The sequence below is a fragment of the Eschrichtius robustus genome, chromosome 1 (genome assembly GCF_028021215.1).
Source record: "Eschrichtius robustus isolate mEscRob2 chromosome 1, mEscRob2.pri, whole genome shotgun sequence".
Classification (NCBI taxonomy): domain Eukaryota; kingdom Metazoa; phylum Chordata; class Mammalia; order Artiodactyla; family Eschrichtiidae; genus Eschrichtius; species Eschrichtius robustus.
This window is the reverse complement of record NC_090824.1, coordinates 176,289,088-176,305,414: the sequence shown is the minus strand read 5'-3', so window position 1 is coordinate 176,305,414 and position 16,327 is coordinate 176,289,088. Positions and strand designations below refer to the sequence as shown.

The 16,327-nt window shown below is 48.2% G+C and overlaps 1 protein-coding gene across 1 annotated transcript in view; it reads left to right on the top strand.

Annotated features, from left to right (window-relative positions):
- The window catches only part of SFMBT2 (Scm like with four mbt domains 2), a 216,627-nt gene extending 200,667 nt beyond the window's left edge, over nt 1-15,960 (top strand). Inside the window, exons 17-21 of the mRNA XM_068538343.1 lie at nt 1,622-1,797; nt 3,642-3,808; nt 4,140-4,403; nt 5,137-5,265; nt 14,857-15,960. Of these exons, the coding sequence (XP_068394444.1) occupies nt 1,622-1,797; nt 3,642-3,808; nt 4,140-4,403; nt 5,137-5,265; nt 14,857-14,997 (877 nt within the window). The 3' untranslated portion in view covers nt 14,998-15,960. The remainder of the gene's footprint in view (nt 1-1,621; nt 1,798-3,641; nt 3,809-4,139; nt 4,404-5,136; nt 5,266-14,856) is intronic.
- The last annotated feature ends 367 nt before the right edge of the window (nt 15,961-16,327 follow it).

Here is a 16,327-nt window from a genome sequence, read left to right as displayed (position 1 = left end):
AGACAAATGGGTTTTTAGGAGAAAAACTGGGAGATAAGAAAGTTTGGAATAGTTTGTTTATGCAGGCAGGAGTGGCCTTTCTGTCTTCTTCAAGGCCATGAAACTCCTCCAAGAGGGGATTTATGGTAGGTTTATCCCTAGGATGGGAAGCCCCCCCCCCCCCAAAGAGGGGATTTATGGCGATCCTCATTTCTCAGAAATTTCTGCCTTTAGTCAGATAATGGAAACTCCAAGAAAGCTGCTTTCTGCATCTGTTGAATCGTAAACATCTTCCCCTTAAAACAGTCTTTGTGTGCACTCTGAGACTCTGAGTGGGTCCCCACGTTCACAGCAGGGAGGCAGTCCTTCCTGGTCCCTCCATCGTTCTCTGCCTTCCTGTACTGTTTCGAAGTGTGCTCCCAGTCAACCCTGCAATCACGAGGATGGACAGCAGGTATTCTTAACAACCATTCTGGACCCAGACAACCATTCTGTTTTTCACTTCCTGTATTCAGTAAATTACACGAGATATTCAACACTTTATTATGATATAAGCTTTGTGTTGGATGATTTTGCCCAGCCATAGGTTAATGTGAGTGTCCTGAGCACATTTAAGGTAGGCCAGGCTAAGCTATGATGGTCGGTAGGTTGGGTGTATTACATGCATTTCCGACTTACGATATTTTCAACTTAAGGTGGGTTTATTGGGATGTAACCCCCATCGGAAGTCAAGGAAGATCTGCATACAGCTGTGTAAAGGAGCAGGTTGACACTGCTGATGTGGAAACTGACAAGGTCAGCCTTCCTTGGTGGTTCTTTCTCTCAATTTTGCTTAGTTTTCCAAAAATTAACACAAGTGCTCTCAGCCAGAGCTACCACTACATGCAGTTTTCCTGGAAAATAAATTATCGTTCAGGATTTCAACTTGAAAATTAGGGTGCACATCAAGGACATAGTTTAATAGGCCCAGCTATTTTGATGTATTCTCATTTCAGTGGACTCTTAAGTTTAGTGAGATGTGAAGTAAATAAAGACATATGATCTGTTGCCAACTGAGAAATTTATCATTATTTTGTACCAATGATAGTTTTAAAAACCGTATTGAAAGGTGACTCAAACTATTTCGAAGAGCTCACCTTTTCAGCCAGCATGGTTTACATCATTATTGAAAAGGCATTTGGATGAGGGCTGTAGTACTTACTTTTAAAACAGGAGTCCATCCAACCTGCTTTCCAGAAGATCTGGCTTCTAGTTTTTCGTTGGTGACTTTGTGCGGTTTTTCTTGGGGAGGAGAAAGTTTTTTTTTCTCAAGAGTCACGAGCAACGAGTGACACTATCTAGATTCCAGAAGCATTCTGGAGGGGTGTTCAATTACGTAGACCCCGGTGAGAATACGCCAACTGGGGATCTTTATTTTGGGATCCTGTTTTAGCCTGGTCGCCACATACATTACCCATGGCACTGGGCATTTCTTAAAAATATTTTTGTGAACTTGTAAGGAAAAATGAAAACAAATGACAGAGAAACCACACACAACCTGCTTTGTTTTTAGAAAGTGAATGGGCCGCTTTGGAATCCACTGTACAAAATAGATTTGAGTAAGTGTGTGGTCTCTCCATCACTTTTTCTTCTTTGTTTCTAGGTATAGAGGCAAAACATACAGGGCTGTGGCCAAGATCGTCCGAACATCTGACCAAGTAGCGGATTTCTGCCGCCGTGTTTGTGCCAAGCTCGAATGCTGTCCAAATTTGTTCAGTCCTGTGCTGGTTTCTGAAAACTGCCCGGAGAACTGCTCCATTCACACCAAAACCAAATACAGTAAGTGCAAATCTGAAAAGAACGTTGGTCTGAGGGCCTACCCGCAGACCGTGTAGTCGTGTAGTTGGTGGGCTGTTTTTTTGTTTGTTTGTTTATTTGTTTTTGTTTAAACACCTTTTGCATAGTTTTTCCTAGGAATTGCTACGGGAGAATTCTTTAAGGTTTACTTAGTAGATACTTGTTTCTCTCCTAGAGTAAGGAAGGGGTTGGGGGAGTGTCTCCAGCTCTGCTGGGACCACACTCCAGGATGAACTGCTTTGTGGTTCTCTCTAGGTGTCAGACACTAATGGATGTGTTTGTTCACACCCCAGAACCCCATGGCGTTTCTTGACAGTTTTATAATTGCCATCTTTACGGACCAAATTCAAGTGGAAGGTACTGGAAATAGACAGCTTTAGTCCTGAAAGAAACCTACACTAGTCGGTCATTTTGCATATAAGGAATTTGAGGTGTGGAGGCTGAGTGACTTTCCTCTAAGGTACAGTGGTGTGGGGATGTGTGGACACGCGGCCTCACTGCAGGGTGGGAAACAGCCGCTGTCATCCAGGAGCCGTGCATTTGGTATTTTCCTTTGTATGCCTCCAGCCATAGATAAAGGTTCCTTTGGTGCATCTGGTCCTTTTATGGCATAATGGGAGTTCCATATGGAACAGTTGAGGCTTTGGCTAATGAGGAAGCATCTCAATGTTGATCATAATTGAAAACTGGACCCGTAATAGGTTTTAGTCAGTTGATTATGCATTCAAATGATAAAATACATCAATCATGATTGAAAGTTGGTAAATAATTTTCTAACTATTGCTCTAGGTGGTAATACAGACATATAACTCTGTTATTGAATTCTGTAGTAATGACAGTCTCCACTGAGAGAGAAAAGAATAAAGTGTATAGTTATGTAGTAGGTAAGGAACACTATTTGAAAAGACAAAAGGTGCCCCATTAATTTGGGCTGTGTGTTTGCCAGTTGGTCTTGGTCAGATCGAGAGACGGGGAAATCCTTCGTGACCAGGACCCTCCAGTAGGTGTTCACTGTGCTTGTTGATGCTTCAAGATTCAGACTCGGGGGCAGCTGTCGGAGCATCTCCAGTGGGAGTGGTTGCCACCACTGTGTGCAGTATTGGGGGCAAGGAAGGGGAGCAGAGAGAAACTCCTGAAATAACTCTTAAGCTTGTTTGGCTCACCTTCTGTCTTCGTCTGCTCGGGCCGCCACAGCAAAGTCCCACAGACTGGGGGGCTTAAACAACATTCATTCATTTCTCCCAGTTTTGGAGGCTGGAAGTCCAGATCGAGGTGTCAGCAGGGCTGGTTTCTCGTGGGGCCTCTCTCCTCGCCCTGCAGTCGGCCGCCTCCTCGCTGTGTCCCCACAGGGTCCTCCCTCTGTGCATCCCTGGTGTCTCTTCCTCATCTTGTCAGGATATCGGTCCTGTTGGGTCAAGGCCTCACCCTTATGACCTCATTAACCGTAATCACCTCCCTAAAGGCCCATCTCCAGATGCAGTCACATTGGGGGTTAGGGCTTCTACATTTGAATTTGCGAGGGGTTGTGCAGGTGGCAGATGACACTTCTGTCCGTAACACCTTGTAAACACGAGGGCACTGGGGACAGGTTTCCCCCCTGTGGAGCTGTTTTCTCAGAACTGTTTCCTGAGGTGTAAATGGGATGTGAAGTTTTGATGGTCTCAAATGAAGGAATGATCTCTCTCTCACTTTCCCCCTCCCTCTCCTTTTAGTTTTCCTTCTCTCCTCCCTCCGCCTTGCTCCTGCCTCTCTCCTCCCCGTCCATGCATGCCCATGGGTGTAACCTTTTAAGGAAGTTTTTAATCTCATCATCTCTCTCCCTGTAGCTTACTATTATGGGAAGAGAAAGAAGATCATTAAGCCCCCGATTGGAGAAAGCAGTGTTGAAAGCGGACACCCTAAACCGGCCAGACGCAGGAAACGACGAAAATCCATTTTTGTGCAGAAGAAACGGAGGTCCTCTGCCGTGGGCTTTGCCGCAGGCTCCGGGGAGGTATGTTCTGCTCGGAACTTCCCACATTCGATGGGGAAGCGCGGCCCTGGCTTCACAGCCAAGGCCAGGCTGAAGTTTGATGCTAAATGGTGAGAATCGTGAACTACCAGAACTCCCTCCTTATTTGTCGAACACAGACTTAACATTGCAGCGTCTCGGCTGGGAAGGGGCTGCAGGTGGGACCCTGGGTGGGACCGTGGGATCCATCTTCCGAGGCCTCCTTGGACAAATCTCACCAGGAGGGTGGCACCGGCACCTGGGCAGGAGAGGGTCTGGGGTGGAGTTGTGGGCCCCCTCCCCCGCCACCTCAGTGCATCTTCCGTCCTCCTAGGAAAGTGAAGAGGAGGATGCGGATGCCCTGGACGATGACACCGGGAGTGAGGAGACTGGCTCCGAGCTCCGTGATGACCAGACGGACACGTCCTCGGCCGAGGTTCCCTCCGCCCGGCCCCGGAGGGCCGTGACCCTGAGGAGCGGCCCGGAGCCCGAGCGCCGGGTGCCTGTGGAGAGGACGCGGAGGGGCCGGAGGGCCCAGGCCACCGCCAGCGCTGAGGGGGCCCCCGGGGGCCCGGCCCCCAGCCAGGAAGCAGTGGAGGTAAAGCTCAGGCCATTGCAGCTGGCCCGTCTGGTGTCCCCGGTGGGGCAGCACGTGACCTCACTTGGGGGACCGCTCCGGCTCTGTTGCTAAATCAGGGGCAGAAAGCTTGGTGATTCCACGTCCCACAGAGCAGGACGGTGAACCTCAGGATGGGGTTCTGGGGGAACTAATAGCACCCCTTTTTCTGGAAGGTTTTAAAACCACAGGGATTCTTGTCAGGAGAACAGACAGAATAAGTCCTCAAGGTCTCATTAGACACTAGGCTTTCCCTCCTTAGGAGACCTTGTGATGCTATAAAATGTGTAGTCGGGGTATCTGGTCTCCCCTGAGCCCACGTGTCGCACGATCAGCTGGAAGGTCGCTGGCACCAGCGTCACACACGTAAATGGGGGCATAGCGGCCTTGCGCCTACACCGGCTCCTGCCCCATCTCCTCCTCGACCAGAGATCCCGCACTCAGCCCCAGAGCTCCTGAACTTGGGGGTCAACAGCAGCCATCACTGTGCCTTTTTTTTTAACCTCTAAAGATACACAAGTCTTTGGAGCAAAGTCATAACCCAGACGAGTTGCTCAGAGCATCCCTGGATACCGGCCGCCTCTGCACCTGTCCAGGTGCCTAGTGAGGAGGCCGCGAGTGGTCCAGAAAGTCTGGCTCCGGCCCTCAGGGTTCAGAGAGGGTCCCGCCCTCCGGGAAGTGCTAAAACAGCCTCCTGCTTCCCTTCCCTCTGCAGGAGGTGAAGCAAGAGGAGGAGGAGAGGCTGGTCCTGGAGAGCAACCCCTTGGAGTGGTCGGTGACAGACGTGGTGAGGTTCATCAAGCTGACGGACTGTGCCCCCCTGGCCAAAATATTTCAGGAGCAGGTACGGGGTTCTGCTGCGCAGCAGCTGTTTTGGTTCTGAGCCTCTGGGTCTTCTGTGTCAGCTGGCTTCCTGGGGCTTGGCCACGGCAGGGGGTTGGGGGGCTTCGTCGTCCCTGGGGGCAGGGGAGCAGGAGACCCGGGCTCCACGTGTGGTCCCACCTGCAGCTCCGTGGGGTCTCTTTGCCGTGCAGTGGAGACAGCAGCTCCGGCCTCTACTAGGGGTTCTCAGATGCCCCTTGGTGAGGGCTGGGTCTTATGCAGCCTGGCCAGGCTGGGGTTCAGGGCTCCCAGCTCTGCCTGGGCTGGCGGGTGGGGTGCGCGTTGGCCCGTGGTGGAGCAGTTGTCGTCTGAAAGGCTTTTGTCTCCCCAGCTCCCCCTTTCCAGTAGAGAGAACAGGCTTCCGTTGGCCCTCTTTTCATTTGTGCCCGTTGGCATTTCTGGGCTGCCAGCTTGTGTAACACTAAAGACATAGGAGGCCAACAAACAAAAGCTCAGAGAACTGGCTACTGTGTCAAATCTGGAGTCCCACTGTCCCTGGCTGGTCTGCCTTCTTTTCTCCACCTCCCAGAGTCTTCTTATGTTTGTCTTATTTATAACATTCAGGGCTTTTACTTCTCGAGAGAAAGAGGGAAAAGTCTACTTGATCTTCCCAGAGGCAGAAGCCCTCAGGCCATTGCGTTTTATTTAATGCTGCTTTTGTCACTGTTTTCTTACTTTCTTCACTTCTTTCTTTGTAAATTATTTTAAAGTCTATGATATGTTGGGTACTATGCTAAATTATGGATAAATGGGAGAACAATTGATATAATTTATACCTTAAAATTTTTTAATCTAGCAAATGAAATGATGTGCCATAAGGAAGGAAGGTTTTTATTTTCCCTTAAGTTAACATGAAAACAAATCCCCACTCTAAATATAATCCACCTTGCACACTTCTCACTGGCCTCACATAGAAGGTTCAAGTGGAAGCCTGTGACTTGCTCTACTATGTTTGCTCCGTTTGTTGACATTTCTTGCATTGTTTCACAGTGTAAATATCTTTCACAACCTTGCATTTCACTCAAGTACTGTTTTCCATGTCATAAATTAAAGATATGTCCATCTAGCTTTTTTTTAGATTATACAAACCAATAGTCTAGAAAGAGGGTAATTCAAGCATTAAATCATTAAGAAAACAAGAAAGGCCTCTGATTTCCCCTGTACCCAGTGAATTTCTCAGATTTTCTCCCAAGGCCACCAAAATGCACTAATGAATTGTAAAAAGCAAATTAATGTGGTTCCCAGCTCCTCCCAGGAGAGGGTAGCTCTCAGTGTTCCAAGGTTTCCACTGATGGACCATTAGCGTCTTCTGTAGACACCCAGTAAGTGCACCGAACGAGTGAATGGTGGCTGGAAGACCAGGCCACCTCCTCGCTGTCTGACACCAGCTGCACTTCCTCTCTGGGCGACACTTAAAAGCAGACAAAAAGAAAAAGGTTCCTTGTCTGTAAAGAACGTGGTAATGAGCATGTCCCTTCATTTAAACACACAAACAGGAAAGAAAGAGAATTGTGAGAAATGTGAGGACTTACATGATTTGGGGCTTGTTGAGAAACTGCATCTCGGTCTTGAAAACAAGAACAAAGCAGAAGGTTGAAATCCTGCTTAAAGCATTGCCCGATGCAGCATTTTTCCAGTCTGGTATTTATTACTAGCAGCACCTCGAAAACAGCATCGCATTTGAATACGTGACGCGTGCTGATGACACAGATTTAACACGTGTTCCAGCCGGTCCTATGTTCATTCAGTCTGCACCCACTGAGTGTCTGGTACAGACCTTGGAATATCCACGAGGCAGATACAGAAGGTATCGGTCTGTGTTAGTCTAAGGTCTTGTTTTGAGACTCACGTGCCACTTTGAACTGACAAATGTTTTCCAGTTGGGCCTCTCATGGGACAAAGAACAGAGGCTATTTGTGCTGTGAAGGGCAGACAAGCTCAGCGTTGATTCCTTTCCTAAATATCTGGTAATAAGCAAGAAGGGGAAAACAAAGCTGATTTGTGAAAAAGGCTAAAATACTACTTATACTGAATCATCCTTAATTGGACTTCTTTAATCCCTGTTTATAACAACATCTCGGGAAGTTTCGTGCCTTCCCAAGCCAAGGCATCTAAGAAGGAAACGTTCCCGACACTCGGCCACTTCTAGGGTCAACAAGGGGCGTCTGCTCACATCACCTAAAAACTTGGCCCTACATACCTACTTATTTCTCTTATAGGGAGAAAAATAGGTAGAATTTAATTGATTATAGCCTTATTTCTATTTAAAGTTCTATGTTAGACCGTTTCATCTGTCACAGTAAAAGGCTGTTCCCGGCGGGGCTACCTGAAGTCCGTGGGCACCTGAGCGTGTTTTTTGTTCAACCAGACCTTTAATTACTAATTTGTTCTATCACCTTTGAGCCCAAACACCACAGCTCTGATTTGATGGGGCTTCCAGTGGGTCACTCCAGGCGTCGTATGAGTTTTTAGATGAATGGGGAGGAGCTGGGGGTTTATCCACCAGCATGTGAGAGAAATCACAGCGCGTGGAGTCACAGCTACGCGCCTTCACTCCCTGGATTCCGAGTCGTAAATTCAGAGACTACCGTAATCACCAGGAGCATTTACAAAAATTATAAACTTCCCGTTACCAGAATATATATGCTTTTTAACTCTGAAATGTTATAGTAACTGCTTAAAAAATCTATCCTCTATAATTTCATGCTGCAAATATGTGCATTATACAGGGAAACTCCACACGTCTGTAAAAAGCAGGGAAGTCTTAAATAAAATTTTGTCTATTCATTCACCTTTAGTGAATCAGAGCCATGCAATAAGCAAACTACCCAAATTAGTGGTTTACTTTTAATAAAGAAATTCCAGGATAGTTTCAGGTGTTATCCACATTTAGACTGATTCCCTCCTCTTTCTACTTCTGTAAGCCCTGAATGTCCCCTCTAAGGAACCACCAACTCCTAAACTGACCTCTGTATCAAAATAAATGTGATCTTCCCATGTACTAAGTATAACTTTCATGTTTTGTATTTTATCTTATTTCATTTCTTAAAAATGAGTAGTCCATTTATGGTAATTCTGTATTTAACATAACAAGTGATTTGCCAACCATTCTGAATTATACGGGAGCATATTTCTAAAAATTAAATCAACTGTGAGGTCTGTAACTACATGATCAATGAAAAAAATAACTTCTTTGGAACCAGAACAAAAGCTACGATGAGAGGGATTCTAAGGTGGGTTCCCCCCGCCCCCTCAATTTTTCACTCCTTTCAGTGGTGACTTGCATGATTTCACTCCAGTAGCTGGAATTTAGCTCATTATTTCTCACAACTCATTTGCTAAGATAATTCTACAGAACTCAAACTACAGGTTGCTGGTCCTTCTATAACTTGCACACCTTTATAGATTAAAAAAGAAAAAAAAAACCTAATGATGTAATCAGCAGGTGGAATTTTCTTGCTAATTTTCTTTAACTTTCCCTTTAAATACACCATTCTTATTTCTAGTTAAACCACATTTTCAGATTGCCAGCCTGGCATCTGACAGACAAATACCTCTCTGCCTTTGTAAAAATGCTGAGTACCCCTGAGCTGTATCCATTTTAGCATTCTCATCCAAAGTTTCCAAAACAAGAGGGCTGAAATATATCCATTGTAATAAAGGGCAGATAAGTTCTCCATGCTGGGAACCCCAGTTCTAGGAAATTTGAGGAAGCTCACAGATGCCCCAGCCTGTGTTCTCCCTGCCTTAAATGCCATTTCCAAATCTCCCATCGCTCTTCCAAGGATCAGCCGTCATCCGAGCACCTACATGTGTGCTGGCGTGGTGCTGGGCACCGTGGGCGTGGAATGGGAGGTCACGACCTTCTGATGCTCAGGTTTCTCCAAGTCAGAGCAGGTGGATCACTGAGAAAGCCCTTGATTTCCTGTTAGCCGATGATGTGTAAGATCTCCTCATCTCAACAAGAATTTACAGATAACCTATGTGCAAGGCACTCTATTAAAAGCTGCCTGAAGACAAAGGTGGGTAAGATGCTTGCAATTCTAAATGCTTCCTGTCAACTGGGGACCACGGACACATCAGCAGCTGGCAGCAGCACATAAGAGACTGAAACATTGTTATCGTCGGTGCAGGAGAGGATGCAGCTGTAGGCAGAGAAATCTGGGAAGATATAGCCTGGAATCGGGCCGTAGAAGGTGATGCCGACTGCGGGAGTGAGGCCGGGTCAGCTGAGCCGGAGCACACACGAGGGGTCTTGGCAGGAAGGTGAGGGAGGTGGGCTTACAGCTGAGGTCCCCGGAGCAGCTGCTGGCTGCGAGGTTGGCGAGCAGGGCCGTGGTCCGCGTGGCTGATAGTCAGTCATGCTACCTGTCCAAACAACGTGTTTTCACAAAAAGTGTCCCGGGAAAGAGCCCAGATTCTTTATCCAACTTTGTAAAAGTAATTTGGCAGTTTTAGCACTTAATCTTGAGGCCCCGCTTTATCTCAGGCATATTTTACGATGCCTCATCATCTCGGCAATCCTTGCGTGCCTGTTGTGCGCTTCTGAATGCTGCCCCAGACACTTGCAAACGCATCTTGTGTTTCTCGAAGTCACTGTCACTTTTCGGATGAGCTTGGAATTTGATAGCAGCGGCCACCCTGGTGCTGACTGCACAATTAATTATAGGACCGCGGGACCAAGCACATTTGTCCCAACAGGCAGGAGGTCAGAGTTCGAGGAGTCATTTATGGAAGTGGATCAGACTCTGTGCGTATGTAAACCGGCGTGTCTTCGTGGTTGATTTAAGGCGCTGTGGATCCCCCAGGGTCAACACTTGGGCCGTATGGGAAGGAATCCATGGTCCTCAAAGCTCCGTAAACACTGCGTTTACTCCCACTCTCTGCCCTGGAAAAGACAAACTGAAGGGCCATCTTTGAGTTTCTATTTGGGGATTTGGAGACCCCTCACCACTGGATGTGGGGTTTTATTTTGAGGCTATCTGCGGCTCAGTCAGTCCACTGTCATCGTCCTCATTTCTTCCCATAAGAGAGTAGGGAGTCCTCGGGAGCTGAGGACTTGACTTAAAGGAGCTACTCTTGGTCCCGGTCAGCCTGCTTGAGGCACCTCGCAGGAAGCACTAGGGGGGGGGTGCATTCTAGTACATTCCAGCTCACCCGACAGACGGCACAGCTCTCCCTGCAGGAGCCGCATGACATTGCTTGTGGTGTCTGTGCTATAGACTGAATGTCTGTGTCCCTCCTAAAACCCGTATGCGGAAATCCTAACCCCCAGTGTGATGGTATTTGGAGGTGAGTCTTTTGGGAGGTCATGAGGTCATGAGGGTGAGGCCCTAACGATGGGATCAGTGTCCTTATAAAAGAGACCTCAGACAGCTTCCTCCCTGCTGTGAGGACACAGCGAGAAGTCTATGAACCTGGAAGCAGGTCCTCACCAGACACCCCACTGAATCTACTTGATCTTAGACTTGCAGCCTCCAGAACTGTGAGAAATCCATGTTGGTTGTTCATAAGCTACCATCCCATGGTGTTCTTTTTTAGCAGCTGGGACAGACTAAGGTAGCCCAAGAATACCCTATTCTTTCTCCTCCACTTCTGTTCACCTTCCAAATTCTCTCTTACCCTTACCTTTATTTAAAAAAACTTTTATTGAGGTACAGCTGACGCACAATATTGTATAAGTTTCAGGTGTACAACTAGTGATTCACAATTTTTAAAGGTTATATTGCATTTATAGTTATTTCAAAATATTGGCTATTTTGGGGCTCTTAATCCCCACCCCCATCTTGCTCCTCCACCTCCTCTCCATCTTTTACCCTTTTCTTTTACCCTTCTGTTGACTTTTAAGTTTACCGAGGCCAATTCTTCCCATTTATTTATTCAGCAAATGTTTACTGAGCACCTATTATGTGCCCGGCAGGCATTTTTCTAGGTGCTGAGGATAGAGCAGGGGAAAACAAAACCCCATGCCCACATTGATATGCCTTATCGCAAGGCATTTAAACGTGAGGCCACCCTGGCTCCCCCAGCCGGGGCGAGTGTCCCAGGGCCCATCTCTGGCTCTGGATATCTTTCCAAATTTGCCGTTGGTAGCTACTTGCACAGCTGTTTCTGCTCCCCGGCTGCAGAAGGAGGAAGCCAAGTCTCACTCATTTTGTATCTCCCACATCTCTTTTGGGGTCTGACATATGAATAATTTAATAAATATTTGGCAAAGACATGAGAACAGCTTTAAAAGGCTTATAACACCTCCCCCAAAATTAAGATCCATGAATTTAGGAGGGCATTCCTTCTCTTCCCTTGGCTGTGGTGTGTCAGGAAAGTGTAGAAACTTTCACTTCAGAAAGAAAACCAGTGAGAAATACCGATTCACATCAGAGATGTAGATGCACCGAAATGCTTTTATTGAAAACTAGTCTGTGCATCCAGAAGAGTATATGTACTGTTTGTACATATGGGGCCTATTAATAAAAGGGACACCCATGAAAGCCACCAACCCAAGGAAGAATCAGGAACTTTGCAACATGTCTGCATCTACCAAGGCCATCCTCCCTCTCACACTCCCCTTTATTTCCACTGGCAGTTAATACTATTCAGAATTTTGTGTTTATTGTGCTCTTGTTTGATTTCCAAAATGTTTCCCAGAGTAGCATACGAATGTACCTTTCTACTCGTCACGTAGAGGCTTCTGTGTCAACACTTAATATTGTCAGACTTCTTAACTTTTGTGGGTATAGAATTATATTAGTGTGGGCTTAATTTGCACTTCCCTGATTCCTGGTAAGGTTAAGCATCTTTTCTTAAATTTTTCACCATTTTTGTTTCATCTGTGAAATACCTACTCATGGTTTTTGCCTAATTTTTAAAAATAGTTTATCTTCTTTTTATTGATTTGTAGTAGCTCCTTCTGTATTCTGGATACTGCTGCCATCCTTTGTCATTTGTTTACGTAGCAGGTTTTTTCCCCCCAGTTTGTGGTTGGTTTATCTGCTTTACAGTAAACTTTAATGCATCCGATGGGAAGCATCTGAGTTCTGGCCGATGCGCTCTCTCAGCGGACTCAGTTTGCCACCTCCTAATAAAGGTCCTTGCCTTCAGCCTCTCATCCCTTCCCCACCCTGCCGCCTAATTCATTCTGATACCCTGTGGCCAATATTAGGTTGTAGACACACCTGATAAAGTCACTTATCTGCTTAACGTCCTTTGGTGACTTCTTATCACACATCTCCAGAATAAGTCCCCAGTTCCTCTCTGGGCCCATCTCAATTCTGCCTTCAGTGTCTCCCCACGCTCCTTGAATTCCATGCACTGATGAACCACTTGTGTTCCCTGAGTCCATCCTCGCCTTAATACTTCCCACTCGTCCCTTAGGTCTGAGTACCTCATCGTCTAATCTCTGAAGCCTTCCTTGACTCCTGTAAGATCGGCTCCGTAGCCTGGCCTGATGGGGCCCGTAGCACTACATCCATACATTAAGTTCCCTATATCATAGGGGTCTGCTTATTTGTCTACCTCCCTTAAGATTCCTGGCGTCTCCAGGACAGGAGTCTTTGTTTTGTTCAGAGTGATGCACCCAGAGGCCTTCAGAGTGCCTGGCACCTATAGGTGCTCAATAAATGCCCGTTGAGTGATTAAATCAGTGACATCCTCCACTCAACGTGGTGCATGCATATGGCGGCCATCTTCACTGAAACTGACTGTGGAGGGTTATACAAATATTTTAGGGCTGATTTTCAATTGTAATTAATCTGTGTGTCCAAGGGTAGCCATCACAACCTGGTGCAGATGTGAAGAGCTGAGCTACAATTTTCCACCCAAAGTTTAATTTTAGAAAACCATGATTGGAGTTCCACCGCTGTCCCTCACCAGCTATGTGATCTTAATTAGATCAGCCAGTGTTGCTGGTCTGCACTCTCCAGGTCTAGTTTTGATAGAATGTATGTGGATTTGGCCCTGAAAGTGGACTCAGCTAACAGGCCCCAGGCCACGGGGTACCATTATTTGCTTCGTGGTCTTATAGGTAGCATGTGAAAAGAATGTAAAATGACGTGTAAAGGCACGTGTAAAGGGAAAAAAGATACAGCATCAGAAATTCATTGACAGTTTTATGAGTTTGTCTCCTACTTTCAGGGCCTACTCAAGGCTGCTCTGCTCCCTTTGTGGTTTGACGAGGTCAAGTTTGAGTCTTGGTTGAGACATGGCTTACAGTCGCACACATCACAGCCAGTGCTTGTCCGTAATTTAACAATAATAAATGGCATTTGCATTGATGCTTTTTAAGTTCTTTATTGCTTCCATACGTCTTAGGGGATAACAGTGCATCAAGGTGGCTTTCAAAACCGATCAAATGATAAATGTTGCTTATCCTTAAACATTAGTCTTCGAAGGCAAGGCTAACAGTTATACCCATTTGGGGGTTTTTTTGCTTTAGTTGCTTTCAAGGCAGCTAGATAAACAGTTAGTTTAAGAAAAAAAGCTGCCTATGTGAACCTCACCGACACGTGGTCCCTGAGATACGTGCCTGCGTCGATGGTGTAGCTGCTGCGGCGCTGTGGCTCACGGCGGCCCTGGGGCCCTGCTGCTCTGTGTGGCGGCGAGTCTGCTGTGTGTGCCGCCGTCAGCGTCTGCTCCCGTTCCACCATGACCTTTATCGTTACCTCGGGCCTGCAGGCTCTTGTCCCTCGTTTACTTCCTCCAGAGCATGAAGCCTGGGTGAACAGGAAGAGGGGTTGCCTTGACACTCAGTAACCCAATCAAACGATGTCTAGATAAATAAACCCGATTCTTACAGGAAGCAAGCTGGTGAAGAGGCAAAGCCCACTGGGGTGATCGTAAAGCCTTGGGCTGAGCCTTTGTGCCCTTTCTTTCTACGGTGAATGCAATTTCACAGTGATTGAGTGAACATCTCCATTGTGGGGACCCCTGGGTATGGATGCAGAAGGGCTAAGTAAGATAGCACAGGGAATAGACCTCAGACTCCTCATTCTGGGTGACACAGGTTGTAAATGTGGGGGGGGGGGTGTGTGCACGGGCACACACACATGTGTCCAAGTACATGTGTTCTCCTCTGTGGAAGATAGTGCTGTGGCATCTTCTCACTCCTTCTGATGGTAAACTGTCAGGGCTTGGCAGGGAAGAGAGAGCGTTTCTCTTGTTCCTGGAGAGCCCTTTCCAGGGCTCAGATAGTCACAGCAGAGCGGAGGGAGGACACCAAAAGCCCAGGAAGGACTGGATCTGGGGGCCTGGGGCTTAACCAGCAAGAGGCGATGGGCTTAGGGAGAGCCCAGCCCAGCTCTTCATCCCCTCCAGCCCAGGCTGGTGAATTTCACAGCAGCCAGTGTTACCTTAGCAGAAAGATTTTATTAGCCAAGAGATCAGGCAGCCGTCAAGCCAAGTCGCCGTCTCGGCCCGTGCTCTGCAGGCTCAGAGGGAACGAGAGCCGCCCCCATGCCCTGGGCCCGGGGTAAAGCCCACCGTGGCTCACGTGTTCCCCACCCCCACCCCTGTGCACCCTGTCCCGCCTGGGCTCTAACCCGGCTTTGTCTCCTGGCAGGATATCGACGGCCAAGCGCTCTTGTTGCTGACCCTCCCCACGGTGCAGGAGTGCCTGGAGCTGAAGCTGGGGCCCGCCATCAAGCTGTGCCACCAGATCGAGAGGGTCAAGGTGGCTTTCTATGCCCAGTACGCCAACTGACCCCGCCCGCCCCACCCGCCGTCCCGGTGATGCAGTGTCTCGTGTCTCGAAGGGTTTCCGGGACTGGACCTTCCGTTTTCCCGGGACGCGTCAGGTGGTGCACATGCTGTGTCCCCACAAGGCGAGAAGCACGAGGGCCTCCTCTGCCCACCAGCCTGCTCGAGGTTTCCATGTTTCCAAAGCACCCTGGGCCCTGCAGCAGTGGCTCCCGGAGGGTGTGAATTTAAGCTCGTACCCTGCAGATGTGGACATGCATCTCTGCAGACCACGCCCCCGCCTTTCTCCCACCCCAAACCAGGCAGCTTCCTCGGAACAAGGTTTCCTAAACCAAGGCCCACACTTCTTTGAAAACTAAGGCGCAGGTGATGTCTTTTAGGTTGTGACCCAGGAGGAGGCCTTGCAGGTGACTTTAGTGTGACTGTTCCCAGGCACGTCCATAGATGCTTCCTTCAGGTCGACACGCGTGTAGCTGTCGCTGCAGTTTGATCTGGTGGTGACTCATTTCGCACGCACAGCTCTAGGCGATGTTTCAGGATGGCAGTTAGCAAAGGAGGGACTCCGCCTGTCCGAGGAGACTTCAGGAAATCTGGGCAGAGAAGGAAGACCAGGTGTCATGACAGGGAGATGGGCATCCAGGAAGTCTGGAGGGAGGAGGCGTGCTTGCAGCCTTGTACAGAACCTCTGAGATCTCCGACATGCTCATTTAACTGTCACCAGGTCAGGGAGGGTCTTCTCTAGTCTCTTGGGGCATCTTGAGTTGTGTATTGAAGGCAGAGCTTCATTCCAGAGAGCAAGAGCGGGGAAAAGACCTGAGGGAAGCTGTTGGTCCAACAGCTCCTTCCCTTAGAGGGACACTGCACTGGGTCTCCCGAGGAGGGTCCCTCCAAGCCCCACCCTGCTCAGTCACCCCTGCCCCGGCACACACATCTCCCACGGGGTGATGAGGGGCCCTGGCCCTGGAGGCAGCCCCACGTTCTCCTGGCTCGGCCATTGACTGACCCCGTCGTCTGGGCTGACTTTGAATCACCCTGGACCTCCTTCCGGTAAAGTAACAGGTTTGAACTCTTAGGCGTGTGGCACTGACACGTGTGCCCTTGTCCCCATCCTGCTCCTGCTGTCAGGGAAGAGTCCACATTGGCCAAAGCGAGAAAAAGAGAGTGTGTAATTCTTGCAGCTCACTCTGGCTCTGGTTTGCGTAGGACATTTCTTGGCTGTTTTCATTAAGTGGGTCCAGTCGTTTGTAGAGAGATCTGTGGCTCCAGGGACCAGCTGGTCTTTTGTACCAGGTGCTTCGTCTGTGTGCACCCTGGACGGATCCAATATATGCTTT